General features: G+C 46.0%; 2 protein-coding genes across 2 annotated transcripts in view; both read right to left on the bottom strand.

Moving 5' to 3' along the window:
- The window catches only part of LOC103589213 (putative DMBT1-like protein), a 41,568-nt gene extending 34,855 nt beyond the window's left edge, over nt 1-6,713 (bottom strand). Inside the window, exons 1-2 of the mRNA XM_008571120.1 lie at nt 6,482-6,713; nt 699-1,013 (exon numbers count right to left, since the gene is read on the bottom strand). Coding sequence (XP_008569342.1) covers nt 699-1,013; nt 6,482-6,713 — 547 coding nt within the window. The remainder of the gene's footprint in view (nt 1-698; nt 1,014-6,481) is intronic.
- Nucleotides 6,714-9,669: 2,956 nt separating this feature from the next.
- LOC103589212 (putative DMBT1-like protein) overlaps nt 9,670-18,916 on the bottom strand; it is a 12,848-nt gene continuing 3,601 nt past the window's right edge. Inside the window, exons 3-5 of the mRNA XM_008571119.1 lie at nt 12,198-12,515; nt 11,254-11,395; nt 9,670-9,739 (exon numbers count right to left, since the gene is read on the bottom strand). Of these exons, the coding sequence (XP_008569341.1) occupies nt 9,670-9,739; nt 11,254-11,395; nt 12,198-12,515 (530 nt within the window). The remainder of the gene's footprint in view (nt 9,740-11,253; nt 11,396-12,197; nt 12,516-18,916) is intronic.

Here is an 18,916-nt window from a genome sequence, read left to right as displayed (position 1 = left end):
AGAGAGCACTGGCATGGAGAACTCCTGGTGTTGGGGCTGGGAGCACATGGGAAGCCAACTCAGGGGACGCTCTGTGGGGCCAGGGCTGCACCAGGAACAAGGCAAAGGTGAGGAGGGAGTAGAAATGGAATTGGCTCACCTTGACTTTGCCCGAATCTGGCCCATGGGCCATCTGGGCGGGAAGTGCCCTTCATCATCAAATCTTAACCACCTCCTACACAGCCGTATCTCACTGCCATCCCCTCTACAACCCTCAGAACTGACAAACCAGCAGAGCTGCCCAGAAGCCTGAGAAATCAAGAGTCTGCTTCCCATGTGTAAAATGCACAGCAGAGAAATAGAAAGTGAGGCTGGACTGGACGATTTCAGGGCACTGTCCATCTCTCCCACTGGACAGTCAGGTGATTCTGCATCTCTCAGTCACTCCACTGGCTTGGAGAATAAGACACATTCAATTCCCAGCAGAACTTCTTCCCCAAGGTTTTGATAAACTGCATGCATAAGCATCGCCTTCCGTACCTGGTGGTGTGATCGGTGAGTATTCAGCACCTACATAAGTGTAAGAGATGAAGACATCTGCTGTGAGTGAATAACATACTGGTTCATTTCCCATAGTTTCTTTTGCGCTGTCATTTGAAAAGTATTCTCTTGGAAGGAGCCAAAGCCGGGCTCTGCCTGGGAGGGAGGCAGGGGTTTACCTGAACAGATCACGCCAGCATCTTCCCCATGACCACAGTTGTGGGACAACCAGCCAACATGGGAGCACTCCTCAAGGTGCTGTTCATCTCCCCTGCAGTGCACGTTGTCAAGGAGAATCTTCCCAGAACCTTCCCCAAAGTGGGCCTCACCCGGGGCTGAGATGGCCCAGCCACAGCCCAGCTGCCTGCAGACGATGTTTGCTTGTGGAAGGTCCCAGAGGTCATCGCACACGGTTCCCCAGACTCCCTGGTAGAAAAGTTCCACACGGCCTGCGCAGCTCCCGTGGCTGCCTGCCAGCCGCACAGGGGCCCAGCCTGCTGGGAAAGGATGGGGGAGTCAGGGGGTGGTAGCTCCTTCCTCTGCCCACTGCTGACTGGACTATCGTCCACCTGACCCAGCTCTCTGTCCTTATCTTCCACGAATTTGCTATTCATATCCCTATGCTGCCATGTGGAATCCCATGCCATTCCCCAGAAGTGTCTGCTCTAAGAAGGTTATAATGTCTTACTTATCCACACCCTATTTTAAGACAGATTGCCTGTGGTAGATTGTTCACAAAAATGGCCACGGTCCTTCTCTTCCCTATATCCATGCTCTTTACAATATGAATGAAATCGCAGCCCCTCCCGTCGAGAAGCAGAGCTTATTTTCACACTCCTTGATTGAGGGAGGCGGCCTTCAGCTTGCTTTGGCTCACAGAATACAGCAGAAGTAATGACTTCCCACAGAGCTGAGCCTGCCAGGCCTGCCAGGCTTCCACTCACTCACTGGGGACTCTGAGAGCATCATGGGAACAAGCTTGAGCTAGCCTGCTGGGTGATGAAAGACACGTGGCTTTGTCACCTCTGTCACCTCAGATGACAGCTACAGAAGAGCCAGACACGTGAGGGAGGCCATCCTAGGCCAGGCGGTCTTCAACTGATGTGCCGGCTAACCACAGATGCGTGAGCAAACCCAGCCAAGATCAGCCGAGCCCATCCCAGACCAGCAGAGCTGCCCAGCTGACCTGCAGACTCCTGAGAAATTGTAAACGGTGGTTGTTTTAAGCCACTATGTTTGGCGGTGGTTTTACATGGCAACGGATAACTTATACACTTCTTCTTTACCACTACCCCCCTTTTTTGATATCCTGCCCCACCCTTAGCCAGAAAAGGCATGGGGCCAAAGCCATGCACCCCATGATTGAGTCTGCCTGGTCAGGTTGTCTGGACTGGAGTGTCCGGACATCTGGCTCCAGGGGAACCAGTCCATGTGCTGGATTGGCCCAGATTCTCTCTGCTGGATATTTGGAATTGGGAACAGAGATGGAAGACTCAGGGTCTGACACTGCCATTTGGGGCAGCCTTGATAAATCATATCTGGGTGGACAAATGAATAGAGAAGCTGCTCGGAACAGACTCATCAGAGGGGAGAAAGAGGAAGAAGGGAGATCCAGAGTGTGAGAGAGTGGCTCAGTTCCTTTCTTATTTGTACTCCTTTAACTGGGTTGGTTAAGATCCTCTTATGTCTTGGCCATAGACTCCCTTCAATTAATCTTACTTGAGTTGATATTTGCACCATGAAACCAAATGCTAACTCATTAATAAATGCTCGTATTTATTTCCCTTTATTTATCCCATTCACTTTGCCTAAAGTACACCGACTCCCAGTCCTGCTCACTGAAATCCTTCCATCCTTCAAATTGCAGCCCAAGTGCCTCCATTCCATCAGGCTTTTGTGATCACCCAGACTGGGACACTGTCTTCTTTTCTGAGGCCTTTGTTCTGGTGCTCCCGGGCCTGGTTACACTGTTGGCGTAGAACCAGCACTGTACAGGTCCCATCTCCCCAGCAGGTGGCCCAAGAGGCAGGGAGCAAGGGTGGAAAGAGCAGTGGATGTCGGGTCAGGGAGACTGGACCTGAAGCCCAATGTCCCTGGCTACCTGTGTGGCCTTGAGAATGACAATAATTACTTCATAAGCTGTCATGAAGCTAAAGAATGCAAAAGCACTCAGGAGAGGACTCCTCAGGGCCTTGTTCTTGGTCAGTAGGAGGGGAGAGACGCAGAGATGGTTTGGGAGCTCACCAGCTTGGGGTGAGAGGCTGTGTGAAGGGACCACTACAATGGGGTGTGGTCTCAGCTGCCGCAGAAGGGCATGCAGAGAGCTTTCCCCCGGAGCACGGAATAGCATGAGTCATGGTCTGAGGGTGCAGGCAGACTATGGCGGGGCTTCTCTTGTAAAGACCACTTTCTCCCTACATTATAGCTTTCTGTGTTTAAGACTTGTCTCCCTACTAAACGACAAGCTCCCTGAGAACTGGGAGTGTGTCCAGGTCATCTACATGTCCGTCGTGGGAACTGGTTCAGTGCTCAACACATAGAAGGCATGTAAGATAAAAAGTTATTAAGCAAATAAAGAAAAGAAAGATGTGGAGTGTGGATTCAGGTGACTGAAAAGAGCCAACAGTGGCGCTTTTGGTGATTGCTATATTCCCAAGGTGATGGCCAGTGGCCAGGAGCTGTGGCACCTGCTGGGCACTATTCCACCAGGGATGCTCTCAGACCCTGGGCAGTGACAGTGGTTCCCCCCTGAATCTCTTGGCTGTACAGCTAGATTAAGGGAATCAGCTGGTCCAGTATTTTACTCTTGCCTCATCTGGCCTCAGATTGGACCTAATTTGTGAAAACCCAAGACCGAACTCAAGGTTGAATATCCCCAAATATTACTCATTCCTGATCACAGCAAAACACCATCTTAGAGGGTCTCAGGTACCTCACTGTTCGCTAATTCCATGGTTATTGGCCAGCCTTAGGTTCTAATTTGGAAAGTATATTAATGTCGCCCATCCTGCAGCCCATAGGGAATCTAACTACCCAATATCTCCTCTGCTTGGCACAATTCCATTGCCCCCTCACCCTTCAGGTCCTAGATTATATGTTGCTTCCTCCCGCCCTGCCCCCTCAGGTTTGGATGGAGACGCTCTTCTGGGTGCCATGGCACCTGCGTTCCCCACCTCACAGCATTCACCAGTCTGTTGTAACGTCCTAGTGGACTTCACCTCCATGAGGGTCTGCTTGGTTCATTGCTCTGTATATCTCCAAGGACACATGTACATTCACTCATTCATTGTCGAATGGACAAAGTCATTCTGAAGCCATAATACAAAAAGACACAGCCCTACCTGGTGGTGCAGAAGAAGGTAGGTGCTGAACTGCTGATATCACCGGCGATGTGGGAAGTAGGATCTCATGGGCTAGTGATGGGTAAAAAGGAATGACTATCATCAGGGAATGGTCACAACACTAAAGAAGATGCACAGTTGCTTCAGGGGGCATCTGCCTCCCCACAGGATTTGCAGGAATAATGATGAAACTGCATTCTAAGGCCAGTGATCTCATATCCCCAAGGTCTCCATTTAGGGCAGAACAAGGCATTGGTGCCTGTGGATAAACTAACATGTCACGTGGCTATTAGCAAAAGCAAAGCTCATGGGTGGCTGGACCCAAGTGCCCGCGGTGTGAGAGGCCATCAGCTGGCCACCATCTCTCTGTTTCCTTCTCCTGATGTGTGCTATTGTCATGACCTCACCTGGACGAAGAAAGGAAGGTCACATAGTGTACTTACAGTGGTGGTGGGAGCGAGGGGACAGGAAGGAGGGGATCAGCTTTGAAATGGCTCGAGGACACCTTGCAGGGCAAGGGAACTGTTCTGTCTTGACAGTAGAGGTGGTTACACAACTGTGTACAATTACCAAAATCCACCAAACTGGGCCTTAAAATGGGTAAATTTTATGGTATATCAACCAAACTTTAATAAAATAATAAGATGAATTCATGCATGAATAGAGGATGACAGATGGATTTATAAATTCATCAGAGAATCTAGGTAGGAGTTTATTATTAAATTCTTCAAACTTTGCTGTATATTTGAAAATTTTCATAATAAAATGTTAGGGTGGGATTTGGCCCTCAATTTCTACTGCAAGACCCATGTCTCTGGTTTTCGTTGACAACCTCTTGCTTTCCACTGTGGCACATACATTATTCAGCCAGTTCATGTGGCTGCTTATTGTCTCCTTGGTAGTCACAGAATGTCAAAGGCATAGAATTTTAGGGAGCATGGAATCCAATGAGGCTGTTGTAATGATGAGGAAACTGAGGGCCGAGGTCTTTCACTTGGTGAGAGGCCAGCCTGGTTCAGATTCCTGCAGCTCAGGGCCCTTTCCATCCCCCCACTGCCTCCCTTAGGTTGGCATGTGATATGGATTTTGTCCCCCAAGTTTTATGTATTAGAAGCTTGATCCCCACTGTGACTGTTAAGAGGGTGGGAAATCCTATTATGGTCATTGAAAAGTGGGGCCTTGAAGAGGTGATTAGATTCTGAGGACTCTGCCTAGTGAATTTTCTGTATTATTCCTACTTTAATAAAAAAATGGGATCAAGAGATGACATAACTGAGGGTGATCACATGTCACGTCTGTCTCTCCTGTTAGGGTATAACATGAAAGAAGAGACTGAGGGAGTTTTGACTACCACTGTATCCGCCCCCAGTGCTTGGTATAGAGTTTGGCACATGGTGGACACTCAGTCAGTACCTGTGGAATGAATGAATGAGAGAATGAATGAAGCTGGGAATCAAAGGGAGATCTGACTCTAAAGCTCATGATCTTTTTTATATTATGCCATGTTTTTTACATTGTGCCAATCAAAGGAAGATCTGACTCTAAATTTCATGATCTTTTTTACATTATGCCAAATTTAGTACATAATGTCAAATGCAACACGTGGTCTTACCTGTAGGCAGAGCAGCTGTGGAATCAGTACCTATCAGTGTGAACAGAGATTGTAAATAATATCATGTCTTAATTGGTGAATGTTTACTGAGAACTTCCTACGTTTAGGGTGCTGTGGGAAGCAGAAAGTATAAAGAGGCAGAGACTCTGCACTTGAGGATCTTGGCATTTGTGGGGACTTGAGACACGAGACCAGGCAGCAAATGTGGAATGTCCCAGGAGAGTCGGTGCTTCCCCAGGGGCCCTTAGGTGTTGAGGAAGGCCCAAGCCCCATGCAGGACATGTGGCTCAGGATGGGCCAACCTGCAGTGCTTGTCACTTACAGGGACGCTATCCCAGCCGCAAGCGGGGCAGAATCAGGAAAGGCTGGGGAGTACTGTTGGGCAGAAAGCCAACCAGAGGGACAGATAAGTTTGGGAAGGTCAGTAGGCCCAGGATGTGGAAGGCCTTGAGCACCAGCTGACAAATTTGGCTCATCACCCAGAGGTTACAAATGCAATAGTTTCTGAGAACCATGCAGGTAAGATAAACATGGGATTTGAACATGGTGGGGACTGTGTGAACTGGAGAGCTGTTCCGTGTCCAAAGGGCAGCTCTTTCTCAGATTCAATCATTCATGTAATAGAAGAATTTTTTGTTTTTGTGCCTGAGCTGCTTTATTATTATTATTTTAACAAAATGTAAGAATTTGGAATTTTATGACAAGTATTCTGTTTTTTAGAATCAAGTTTAGCCTGAATTTTCAAACTGCTCACTTCTGAGCCTGGATCCAGCCTGTGAGCCATACTTAGCAATCTCTGCAGTCAAGGGGATAATTAGGCTGATGCGTAACTTTGAACATAGGCATCTCCAGTTACCTGCTGGACCCACTACATTCCCGGACTGAGCTGTGTGTGTGTGTGTGTGTGTGTGCGTGTGTGTGTGTGTGTGTGTGTGTGTGTGTTGTAGGAGAGAGGACAGAGGGGACTAGGAGGAGCCTTCCAAGTGAAGGTTGACAGCCAGCCCCTCACCTGCACAGACAACACTGGTGTCGTCCAAGTGCCCACGTTTGTGCCCTGCCCGGCCCCCGTGCACACACTGCCCCAGGTGGCTCTCGCTGCCCACACACTGCACATCACCCTGCAGGATCTTCCCAGAGCCTGCCCTGAAGTGGGCCCCTGTGGGGGCTGCCACCGCCTGGCCATTCTGGAGCTGGCGGCACACAACAGTGGCCTCGGCTAGGTGCCAGAGGTCATCACACATGGTTCCCCACGTACCCTGGACCAGAATCTCCACGTGGCCTGAGCACCTGCCCGTGCCACACAGCAGCCTCACCTCCACCCAGCTCCTGCGGAGACACATCTGGCAACTGATGGTGGAATTTTAGCAGATGTAAAATGGCTTTTTACCTGAGGCTATCCAAGGTGGCTGGGCTGCCTGTCTGTAGTGACAGTAACTGCCCACTGGAGTGAAATTTACTGCACTTTTTTCTCCCACAGTAATCAGTTCAGCCTGGAGGTGACTCTTTAGGCTCTGGAGTCAGATTGCCTGGATTTGCATCCCAGACCCCTTGCTTCTCTACTGTGTGGTCCTGGGCAAGTCCCTTGACCTGTCTGGTGTCTCATCTGTAAACATGGTGATCGCAATGATGCTCATTTAATGGAGCTGCTCTGAGGATTAAGTGAGGTCATGCAGGTAAAATGCTAGCACGGCATGGCATGTGCACGATCAGTGTTCAGAGAACATGGGCCACTCGTTATTCTTTGGGAAAGTCAGAAAGCGTGGCAGGGATCGCAGTGCAGTGAGACCGATGATAGCTGTGGAGTAAGAACTCAAGGCCTAAGGCTCAGGGGCTCTCCCCGTGCTCATCTGTCCCCTAAGAGCTGTGAAATGTGAGATAGATAAGACTGCTAAGGGTTTCTCCCTGCAGCAAAGTCAAATCCTAGATTACCCCTGTCCTTCCCTTCTGTAGGAAGACACAGAGTCAACAGTGAGCTGGGGGTCTCCCAGGAGTGTGACGAGACGGGGTGCCCCTCAAACACACCCATAAGGCATGGTCATGCATCGCTTAGCGATGGGGATGCATTCTGAGAAAGGCTTTGTAGGAGATTTTGTCATTGCGTGAACATCATAGCATGTTACTCCATAAATCTAGATGGTATAGCCTACTACACACCTAAGCTGTACAGTTTAGCCACCATCAGATATGTGGTCTGTGGTGGACCGAAACATGGTCGTGTGGCGTGTGACTGTACTTGCAGGACTCCTGGTTGGAAAGGAGCATATTCCTTTGAGCATTGTCTTTCTTTAATCTTCTACAAGCTCTCGCTATCCCCAGGACCACAGACTAAAATTCTACCATCCCCTAACCCTCTTTCCCCTGTCACCTTCATGAACCCTTCCTGGAATCCCTCTTTCCTCGCCGCTTTGTGGTTTCAGTGTACCTTACATGGCGCTTACCACCACCTGCCTCGATGGTGGTGCCGAGAATGCACCTGCCTTCCTCACTAGATTACAGACACCGCCAGATGGAGCACTGCGAGTGGCACTGCCCAGGCGAAGCTCCAATCATATGAAGAGCCACAGGAGATATGCCGTGTTAGAAATAACTCCCCAATCAGAGTTAGAGAGGACACAGAAGAGGCTAAATTCATTAAAATCAGGAAAATGTTTTCTGAGCCCTGGGAAAATAAGAGGGCCACATAGCCCTCATCCCTAGATCTTCTGGAGCAATATTCCAGGAGTCAGGGCTAGTGTGGAGATGTGCCTGGGTTTTCTCTGCTGATGGAGGCACAGGGCACTGGGGCTGTCTCAAGGCAGACAGTCAAACAGAAAAGTGGGGTTGGCCCAGACGACTGGTGCTGAGAAAAGACCTGAGGTTGATATGCAGACAGCCCACCTTCCAACCCTGTGTATCACGCTGTGCACTTTGCCCTGACCCAGCAGCCCTGGCAGAGTCTTGCTGGGAGTTATGTGATTTTGCTGGAGGGAGTGACTGGGAGTTTCATGATCAGGACTGCAGGGGACACTTTGAAAGACATTATTGAACAGAAAAGGATTCAGTGTCCATCCCCCTTCCTCACAGCCCCAGGTGCATTCAGTGTGTCTGACTCAAAGATTAGGGAGTGGAGCAGGGACCTGGGTCACTCTGGGTGGAACCACTCAGGACCAGTGACAGCAAGAGGAAGTGGTGTTGGATGCAGGAGTGACTTTGTTACAAGGACCCCATTTTTCTTCTGCTGTCTTTGCAAATGTAGAGTCTCTTTCACTTCCGTTCCCCCCCTTGTTCCTTACCGCACCATGAGGGAGGTGGAGAAAAGCACATTTCTAGTCCCATTTGACAGGTGAGAACACTGAGGTGCAGTGACCTTAGCTGACTTGCCCAAGGAAGATGTGGCAGTCAGTGCACCTGCCAGGGACTAGGAGACTGCTGTCCCACAGCCCGGCGTTGGCATCACGAGGCCCTCTGTTGACATTCCCCCTCCCTGTCATCTCCTGTGCCCCACTAGAGGGGATTGAGAAGGAACACACTTAATGGTTCAACACGTGTACTTTGTCCTACCTTCTGGCTGGTGGGTAGACGATTCAGCACCTGCCAGGGTGAAGAGAGAGAATTTGTGCGAACCACACAGACTCACATCACACCCTTTCTAGCTGGTTCCAAGGTGCCTGTGACCCCAGTGTGCTGAACGAAGGCTGCTGTGGAGAAGTAACACTCTGGCCACTGGCACCCAGGGTGGCCTCCCAAGCCCCTGAGTCACCACACAGCAGCTCAAATGAGCCTTGGGAGAGTACTCCAGAGCGGTGGGACCCCCTTCCTGGCCCTTCTGCCTGCCTGGCTGCCTCTTGGCTGCTCGAACGCTCCTTGTGGGTTAGCATCTTTTCCCTGGAACAGCAGATTGCTTCAGAGAGTCCCCCAGCTACCTTCCTTTGGGGACTCAAGATGCTGGCCTGGGTCATCAGAGGTCACTCTCTTCTCACCAGACTTTCCAGGGGCTGCTCCCTGAATGGCATTTAAAGGAGCGAGTTTGTGGTCAGGACTGTGCAGCAGATTTTTCTCAGATACACCAGAAACTTCCCCCAATCCTTGACTCTGAGGACCAACAGTGAAGTTGATTTGGGTGAGGACATACATGCGGGACCCAGGACAGTGGGTAGCAGAGGCGCCCACAGGACAGGAAGGTGGACTCCTGGAGCACAAGGGCACACGGAGGGCGTCCTACCTGTGGACAGGTGTGTGGTCTGTGGAGTCGCAGGCCAGGCTGAGGGCATGAAGGGCTTCCCTCCATCTACGGGAAAGAGGGTCAGGATGGGGGAGAGCGCCACCTTGTGAGCTCGTGAGGTGCTGCCTTGCCCTGCCTTCAAGACAAAGTGATATCACGGGCAAAGTGGGATCCTGGCCTCTGGCCTTTCTCTGTCACTAACTGCTCCTGAGACCCGAGGAGGCCACATCCTGGCAAGTACAGAAGGCAACTATTTCTTCTTAACTCTTACTTTTGGGGGTTGATCACTCAATTATTTTTTGGTTATAAAGTGATACATGTTCCTTATGAAAAAATTGGATAAATAAAAAATAAATAAATAAATAAATAAATAAATAAATAAATAAATAAATAAATAAATAAATAAAAATTTAAAAAAAGAAAAAATTGGATAAAACAAACAGAAAGCAAAGCAAACAATAATCTCCCACAAGTCTATCACCCAGAGATAACTCTACGCCCAGTGTGGTGTGCCCCATTCCTGACTTTTCTATACTTTTATTCATATAAACACAGATGTACATACTGTGTAAGGGGACTTCAAACAGTTCATGGAAAAACAGATTTAAAAGATAGTATGCATCTTTCCATGAACCCTCATATACACAAATGAATGGAATATAAATTGTTCGTGATGTGTATTCAGGAATTATCTAACTTAAATATGATACATAAGTGGTGATTTTGCAGAGATCCTTCTATATTTATCCCACGCAAATTGGCCCATGCAGATCTTAAAAATGTATAGTTTATCTTATCTACTGGTAGAATTTCTGAAGAATCTGTGCCTATCAGGAGTTGGAAGATGGTTTCAGCAAGGTGGAGAGAAAGAGAGAACATGAGAGGCAGGGCTGTCAGTCAGGGTACCCTAAAGTATGGCCAGCTGACCAGCGGCCCCAGCATCCCATGATTTGAGGGGCTTGTTAAAAATGCAGATTTGGGGGCTTCTCCCTCAGATACTTAGATTCAGAGGTGGGTGTAAAGTGAGGCCAGGCCTCTTCTGTACCTTAACAAGTACCTGCAGAGATTCCTGGGCACCCTGGAGCCGAGAACTCCTGAGGTGTGCTTTGGGGGCCCCGCTCCTGTCTTCCATGGGTATAAACCACTGTGATCCAGTGAGGGTGCCATGGCAGGTGTAATGAGGCCTGCAGGAGACCCCAAAGAAGGGGGCAGGAATAGTCGTGGGAGACATTCTGAGCCATCAGTGGTGGTCCTGCCTCGACGCCTCCCCGGCATGCTGCCCAGCTTTAGGACCAGAGAAGCTGCTGTCTCTCGGGACACTGAGCTGTCCTCCTTCTTATGGATGCCCCATCTTGTCACTGATTGTGTTTCTCTCTTGCCTTTGGCACCCGGGAAGCTCAGAGCCTCATTTATGGCCACATGTACAGGACTTTATGACAAGAATTTAGACGGGACCTTGGGCTTTATTGCCACCTTTCTTTTCGTCCTACGTTTTGCAAATATGAATTGTCTTCTGCTCTGTTTTATGTATTTTCATTACTTCCTCGAATGTGTCTGCACTCATTCCATTTTGTAATTACTGTATGTACTTATTTCTGTGTTTGTTGTCTGAATGTTCTGGCTGCTCCACAAGCACGCAGATGGGGTCAGCCAGGTTCACTTCCATAATGCCAGTGCCTAGCACACGGCCTGGCCCGTAGGTGGACCCAATCAATATGTTTTCTAAAGAAGTGCAACAGGCAACATGTAAGAAAAATAAATAAAGCCCCTTTGCTTTGCTGAGCCTCAGTTTTGCCATTTGAGAAATGGGGACAGTCTCTGTGGTGGCAACTTCATTGGATATTGTGAAGATCAAATTAAACCATGTGTATGAGGCAATTTGTAAATATCAAATGTCTTGAATCATTTTCTTAACTTGACTAATGAGGCTCAGTGTGTGTTGATGGTGCGGTTTCTCTGTTTGGGGCTGACAAGTCAGGGGCTAGAGATGCCATTGATGAGTGACATCAATCATTCTTCTCTACATTTCAACCCACATATGCAGTAAAGAGCATGGAAATGAAACTAGCCCTAACGCAGATGGAGAGTGATACATTCTGGGGGAGTTTTATTCTATTTCCTGATGTGCAGAGGTTCCTTTCCCAGGGGGTTGCATGACTTGGTGAGTTCGGATCCTGCTCTTTGTTGGTAAGAAGCTGTGCAGTGCTGGTCCCTGCAGTTTGGCCCTGCAGGTGGGGAAGACTCTGCAGAGGCAGGTGCAGAGCACACAGCTTTCCTCAGGGAGGTCAGCTAGACACCTCAAAAGATGACCTGGAAAGAAGACAGGAGGCGGCCCTTGGCTCTTAGTCAAGCTCAGTAGAAAATATCCTTGAGTGTTTTCATTTGGTTAACAAGGGAAAGTTAGTCCTATCACTGAAGAAGAGATTGAAGATCTCAGTCAAGAGGGAACATCCACTATCTATACACTCTCATGTAGCAAGCTGTCTGTAACACCGCCAGGGAAGACTGACAGCCAGCCCCTCACCTGCACAGATGACGCCAGCATCCTCCAGGTGCCCGCAGTTGTGCCTGGCCCAGCCCCCGTGCACACACTGCCCCAGGTGGCTCTCGCTGCCCACACACTGCACGTCGTCCAGCAGGATCCTTCCAGAGCCTGTCCCAAAGTGGGCCCCTGTGGGGGCTGCCACCGCCTGACCACACTGCAGCTGGCGGCACACAACGGCAGCCTCAGCCAGGTCCCAGAGGTCGTCACACACAGTCCCCCAGGTGCCCTTGATGAGAACTTCCACGCGGCCCGAGCACCTCCCCGTGCCATTCAGCAGCCTCACGTCCACCCAGGCTCCTGAGAAAGCACAAGGGGAGATCCTGGGGGCTGTCCTTCTGGTGTCAGGGTATTGCCTTCATCCTGTTATATCAGGCTCTCATACCACTGGTTCTATTCTACTCATACCTTCCATATACCACAAAACAGCAAGGATGATGATGATGATGGCATAATGATAATACTAACATTTCATGAGTTTTACTACATTACAGGCACCATCAGAGTCCTTTATAAAGTTTGATCTCATTTGACCCACACAGCGAATTTCTGATATTCGTTCAATTATTTTTTTTCTGTTTGCCAATAAAGAAACTGTGACTCAGGGAGTTCAAGTAATCTGATCAAGGTCAAACACCTCTACGTGGCTTTCCCGAATTTGAACACAAGCATTCTAATAAAAATCTTTAAAATTTAACTGATTTTCTACACTGCTTTTAGGAACATGAGACTTGACCTAATAATACTTGCTATTGAGGAATGAAAGAGTTACATAATTTTAAGGTAACCTAAGCTATGGTTTGCAAAACAGATGGATTGTATAAAACCATGATATGCAAGACAAACTATCTAAACAGCTTTACAGACCCCTCTATTCCATGATAAGACTATAAACGAGCTGTTTTAAATAATGTCTTTGCATGGACTTGTGTTGCAAAGATAAGATCACTAACTGTTCTATAACTCACCTAGTTTACAATTCTGTCCAGTCACTAAAAAAGTGGACATTGGCTGAAAATCTGTAGAAGAGCTTTGGATTATTCCCCACCCACAGCCAGGAAATTAATTCTCTGGAGAAATTAAATCCCAAAGGTCCATTCTTTGTTGACATCAGGAAAACTGAAGGCAGCACTGAGAAGTGGATGTGTTAGTTGTCTTTTCCCACTGGGCTAATGGAAAACCAGCAGCCAGAAATGTCACCTCAACCCATCAGGTTCTTAGTGCCTCATTCTTAAGTGCAAAAGACAGTGGGAATACCCAGATCTTTGAGAAAAGCCTCTAGCCTAAAAGACATAAATTAGAACGAATAGAAAAATAAAGAGAAGAAACAGGGAAAACAAAAGGAAAAGAAGCAAGTTTCGAGTAGAAAACTACAATCCACATACCAAAAGAGTTAGAGAAGGCATCATATCTGCAAAGCAAGAACAGGAAGCTACGAAAAAGAAAAAGTCAGTCAACAAGAAAGTGCTCTTAGAAATTAAAAAATACAGTGGCCAAAATTTTTCAGAAATCGATCAAACCCTTGAAAGATAGTATGAAGAAAACCTGAATACACAGGAAAATGTCTTAAAAATGCAAAATTAAAGACACACAAATAAGTCCCCAAATTTGGCAGATCAGTACAGGAAATCCAACATCTGCCTGAAGGATTTCTGGAGACAAGAAGTTGTCAAATAAATAATTCAAGAAAATTTGTAAGAATTAGAGAACATGCATCTCTACACTAAAAGCTTAAACCGAGTGTGCAGGATAATGAGTAAAAAAAGACTCAGATCAAAGTAACTCATCACAGGAGCTCAAAACACAAGTAACAGAGAAAGGTCCTAAAAGCTATCAGAGAAAACAGAAGACAATACACACAGAATCTGGAAGGCATGGGCTTTACAATTTTCAGATTAAGTCTTAACGTACCTGGGTCTTAGCAATTAGTTCTGCTAGAAGCTTCTCTCCCTGTAATGCTGTCTCCCCAAAGGAGGAGGCAAATGGAGGCATATGGGTTTGGGATTAGACAGATATGTGCTCATGTCCTGACTTTACCACTTTCTAGTCAACTAACTGTAGGAAAATTAATTTTTATGTGTCTCCCGATGTAAAAAAAATGGGTGTGAGGCTGGGGTAAACTGTGTGAGCATAAAGTGAAATGTTAATTATGTGACAAGAAAACCAAAATGTTCCATCAATGTTAGCCCCTTCCCACATTTTCTTCAGGACTTACCCGCCAGGGGAGTGGGTGTGGACTGCAGGGCTGCAGGCTCTGTTGTGGCGATGGTTGCAGATAATCCACCACCTGGGACAAACGGCGGGGACAGACAGAGGCATCTTTAGCAGTTAGGACATCCCCTAAACCAACTTTAGAAAGATAAAAGTTTGAAAACAGATGCAGCCTGAAGGTCACAGTCAAATATGCAATGTCATTCCTGACTCATCTCCTTCAGAGGCAAGGAGTCCTTGTAGGAATATGGTCACCACTCAGTATGGCTTCAGGTCTGAGTAGGTGCCAGCCCAGTGTCTGTCACGTGGCTTCCTTTTCCTACTCCCCATAGAACACATGCCAACTGACCTGTTGGAGTGGGAGCTGGAGAGAGCTTCGCAGGCTCCGTGGTGGGCGTGGTCGCTGACAGGGCTTGACCTGTGAGTGCAGAACAAAGACAAGCCTGGTCACTGCTAGATGCCGCCTCCCCACGTGGGAGAGGGAACTTCTGACCACGAGCCCAGAGGGACTGGCTGGGCCCAGATCCGCCCTGTCAGGGCTTTGGTCGGCTCTCCCAGAGGCAGATTCAGGTTGGGAGGATCCCCCACCTCCCTTCTGCACACACACGCCTCACGCTAGTTATCAGAGCACAGTGGGATGGAAAATCCAGTGCTTTTAGAACTTCCACCCGGTTAGTGAATTCCAACTCTTTAAATGACCACAAAATAAATTCCGAATTTTCTCTTCATTCCTTTTAGGAACAATCCAGATATATTCACTTAAATGATAAAACTTTTTGGCATCTATCTAGATATTTGGTGAATTTATCAGAGCTCTTAGTAGCTTAAACCATGAGAGTCTCTCATAACACAATAAGACAGCCTCCATTTTCATATTATTAACTCATAAAATATCATTCAATTAATGCTATTTTATTTTAAAAACCTAAAATGATTATAGCAAAATATGAAGATCCGATAGAACCTACTAATGAGTACTCAGGAATTCATTATACTATTCCTGACATTTCTCATTGTTTTTCATGCATTTTATAATAAAATCTGATTTCTATTTCAACCCCAGGTGTGGTAGGTTGAATATTGTTCTGCTTAAGATGTCTATGCCCTTCATCCCTGGATCCTACAAATATGTTGCAGATGTGATTAAGTTTCACATAATAAACTGGGGAGATAGTCCTGGATTATTTGCATGGGCTTGATCTACTCATAGGAGGCCTTAAAAGCAGAGAGCCTTTTCTGGATGAAGTTATAGAGATATGGTAAAAAAGAGGCAGGATAGATTTAAAGTATGAGAGGAACTTGACTCCCTGATGCAGCTTTAAGATGAAGGGGCCACGAGCTAGAGAATGTAGGTGGCTTCTAGAATCTGAGAATAGCTCCCATCCAGCAGCCATCAGGGAAACGGGAACCTCAGTCCTATGATTTCATGCAACTGAATTCTGCCAACAACCTCAATGAGGCTGGAAATGAATTCTCTTTCAGATTTCAGTTGTACTTACACCTTGACTTTGGCCTTTAACACTCGAAACAGAGACCAGCCAAGCCCACTGGACTTATGACCTACAGAACTATAAAACAATACATTGATGTTGTTTAAAGCTGCTAAGTTTGTGGTAATTCTTTATGACAGCAGTAGGAAACTATCATAATTAGGTACAGATTTACCATTCCACTTGAGACCTTTAGAAAAATGAGAGAAAATACAAATTGTAGCTTTCTGATGCTAGATACCAGGCAGCACAGGAGAGTGATCACTAAGAGAGAAAAAATGAACATTGGGAGTCCTATAATTATCCCAGGTTATTAATTAGAGAGAGTTTCCAGTGCACAGCACAGGGAAGGGCAAACAGGTGGATCCTGGCAGACTTCATAGGTTGAGGGGATGGCACAGAAAGTTCAGGGAAAACAACGTGGCTAGAGTTTACTGGGAATAGTATCAGAAGTTGCTCATAGAGAGAGCTCCGAAGATTTTCAGAGGGTCCTTCTCAAGTATTATCTGAGTACTGATCAGCATTATGTGTAAAGACAATATCCAGGACCAAGGTAAGAACTGCCTAAAGTTAGCAGGAGAAGCAATCTTCAGAGATCACGCAGGGCTGGGAATTGTTCCTGTTCTTACCAGTCAGAGTGAAACATGACAATTCATGGGGCATTGGGTAGGGTAATCAGAAGGCTGTTGCCCTAATAAAGGGGAAAATTAGCTCCAGACTAAAGGTTGCTCTAGTTTTGCCTATCAAAACTTAAGCACAAGCCTCAAAGGGACCAAACTGTTTTCAAATAACTTAAGTGATTAAAGTAAGATTGGTAATTTTTAAAAAAATCTAGTACCCAAAAGGATAAAATTAGCAAAATTTGTCATCCAATCAAAAATTGTCAAGCATGTAAAGAAACAGAAAACTGTGCCCATAAAGAGGAGAAAAATAAATGAATGAAAACACAGCAAGAAATGATAAAATTACTAGGCATGAAAACAATAATTACCATTATATGATATGATCAAGAAGGTAAAGGAAAGACAAAGCATGAAAGTAGAGATATGGTACATATAAGAAAAGACCTAAATCAAATTTCTGAAGAAGAAAACAAAAATGCCTGAGACAAAAAATAAACTGAATAGGATTACAGCAGATTAGGTATTGCAGAGAAAAAGATAAGTGAACTTGAAGACATACCCAAAGCTAAATGCTATGGAAAAATAATACTGAAAAAAAAAAAAAAAATGAGCACATCTGTGAACTGTGAGACAACTTCAAATAACCTAATACACATTTAGGTGAAGCCCCTGAAGGAGAGGAGAAAAAGAAGAGACAAAAATATTTGAAGATATAAACTTCCAAATTTCATTTTAAAAAACCACAGATCCAAGAATCTGAATGAATCCCAACTATAAGAAACAAAAGGAAAACTACACCAAGGTATATTATACTCAAATAGATTAACACCCATGATAAGTAGAGTATCTTGAAAGCAGTCAGAGATAAAAACACATTATATAAAGGGAAAAAAGATAATAATGACCATAGACTTCTCACCAGAAAGGATGCAATTCAGACAACACGAAAACAATACCTTTAAACTACTGAAAAAAACGCCAGCGTAGAATTCTACACCAGGCAAAAATATCTTTGAAAAATGAAGATGATATAAAGATGTTTTCAAACATATAAAAAGTGAAATAATTTGTCACAAGTAGACCTGCACTGCAGGATGTGGTAAATGAAGTTCTGCAGGCAGAAGAAAAAGGATGCCACATAGAAACTTGCATCTATACAAAGAAATGAGGGTCACTGGAAGTGGCAAAGGTAAAGGTAGATAGAAAAGACTACTTTTGGCTATTTAAAAAATCAATTATCCTTAAAAGATAATTGACTACTCTAAAAATAATAACAATGTATTATACCATATGTAGAAATAGAATGTATGACAAATACAAACACTTGGACGGGGAAATGGAATTATACTGTTGTAAGACTCTTATACTATGCATTAAGTGGTAAGTTAAAGATGTGTATTATAAACTCTAAAATAATCACTTAAAAATGATTATAGCTAATTACCAAAAAAGTAGGTAAAATGGAGTCATGAAAAATCCCAAAACAAGGGAGAAGATAAAGAAAGTGGTAAAATGGGACAGGTGGGATAAATAGAAAACAAATTCCAAAATGGTAGATTTAAACTAAACTGGGTTGACTTGAAAAATATACATACAAATTATTTGATACTCCTTTATTCAGGAGACAAAGCTTGATTTCTCTCTTTGACTTTGGGTTGGACTCAGCTCACTTCTGACAAATAGCATACAGCAAGAGTCATGATCTGTCATTTCTGAGATTAAATTATGAAAGACTGTGGGTTCTGTCCTGAGCTCTCTCTCTGTCTCGCTCTCTCTGTCTTTCTCTCATAAGTTGCTTTGGGAGAAGCCAGCTTTCATTTTGTTCACTGCCCTTTGTACAGGCCCATGTGGCAAGGAACTGAGGAAGGCCTCCAGTTAGCAGCCACCAAGAAACTAAGGCCCTAGTACAAGGGCACATGAGGAACAGAACATGCCAGAAAACCTTGTGAGTGAGCTTGGAAGAAAACCTCAGGTGATCCTTGAGATGACTGTGGCTGTGGCTGACAGTTTGACAGTAATCTTATGAAAGACCCTGAGCCAGGGCTACACAGCTAAGCTGCTTTCAAATTTCTGACCCACTGAAACTGAGATGATAAATATTTGTCATTTTTAAAATCAGAAATTCTGGGCCGGCCTGGTGGCGCACTGGATAGTGCGCCGCTTGGGAAGCGCGGCGGCGCTCCCGTCCGAGGGTTCGGATCCCATATACAGACCGGTTCCCGCTCACTGGTTGAGCGAGGCGCGGGAGCAACACCGAGGCTTGTGATCCCGTTGCCGGTCCCCGGTCCGGTACGGGGGCAACACCGAGGGTTGCGATCCATTGCCGGACACGGAAAAAAGACAAAAAAAAAAAAAAAAAAAAAAAAAAAAAAAAAAA

This window comes from Galeopterus variegatus, unplaced genomic scaffold, assembly GCF_000696425.1.
Source record: "Galeopterus variegatus unplaced genomic scaffold, G_variegatus-3.0.2 Scaffold661, whole genome shotgun sequence".
In the NCBI taxonomy this organism is placed as follows: domain Eukaryota; kingdom Metazoa; phylum Chordata; class Mammalia; order Dermoptera; family Cynocephalidae; genus Galeopterus; species Galeopterus variegatus.
The sequence above is the reverse complement of the archived record's forward strand: the minus strand, read 5'-3'. Positions and strand labels throughout refer to the sequence as shown.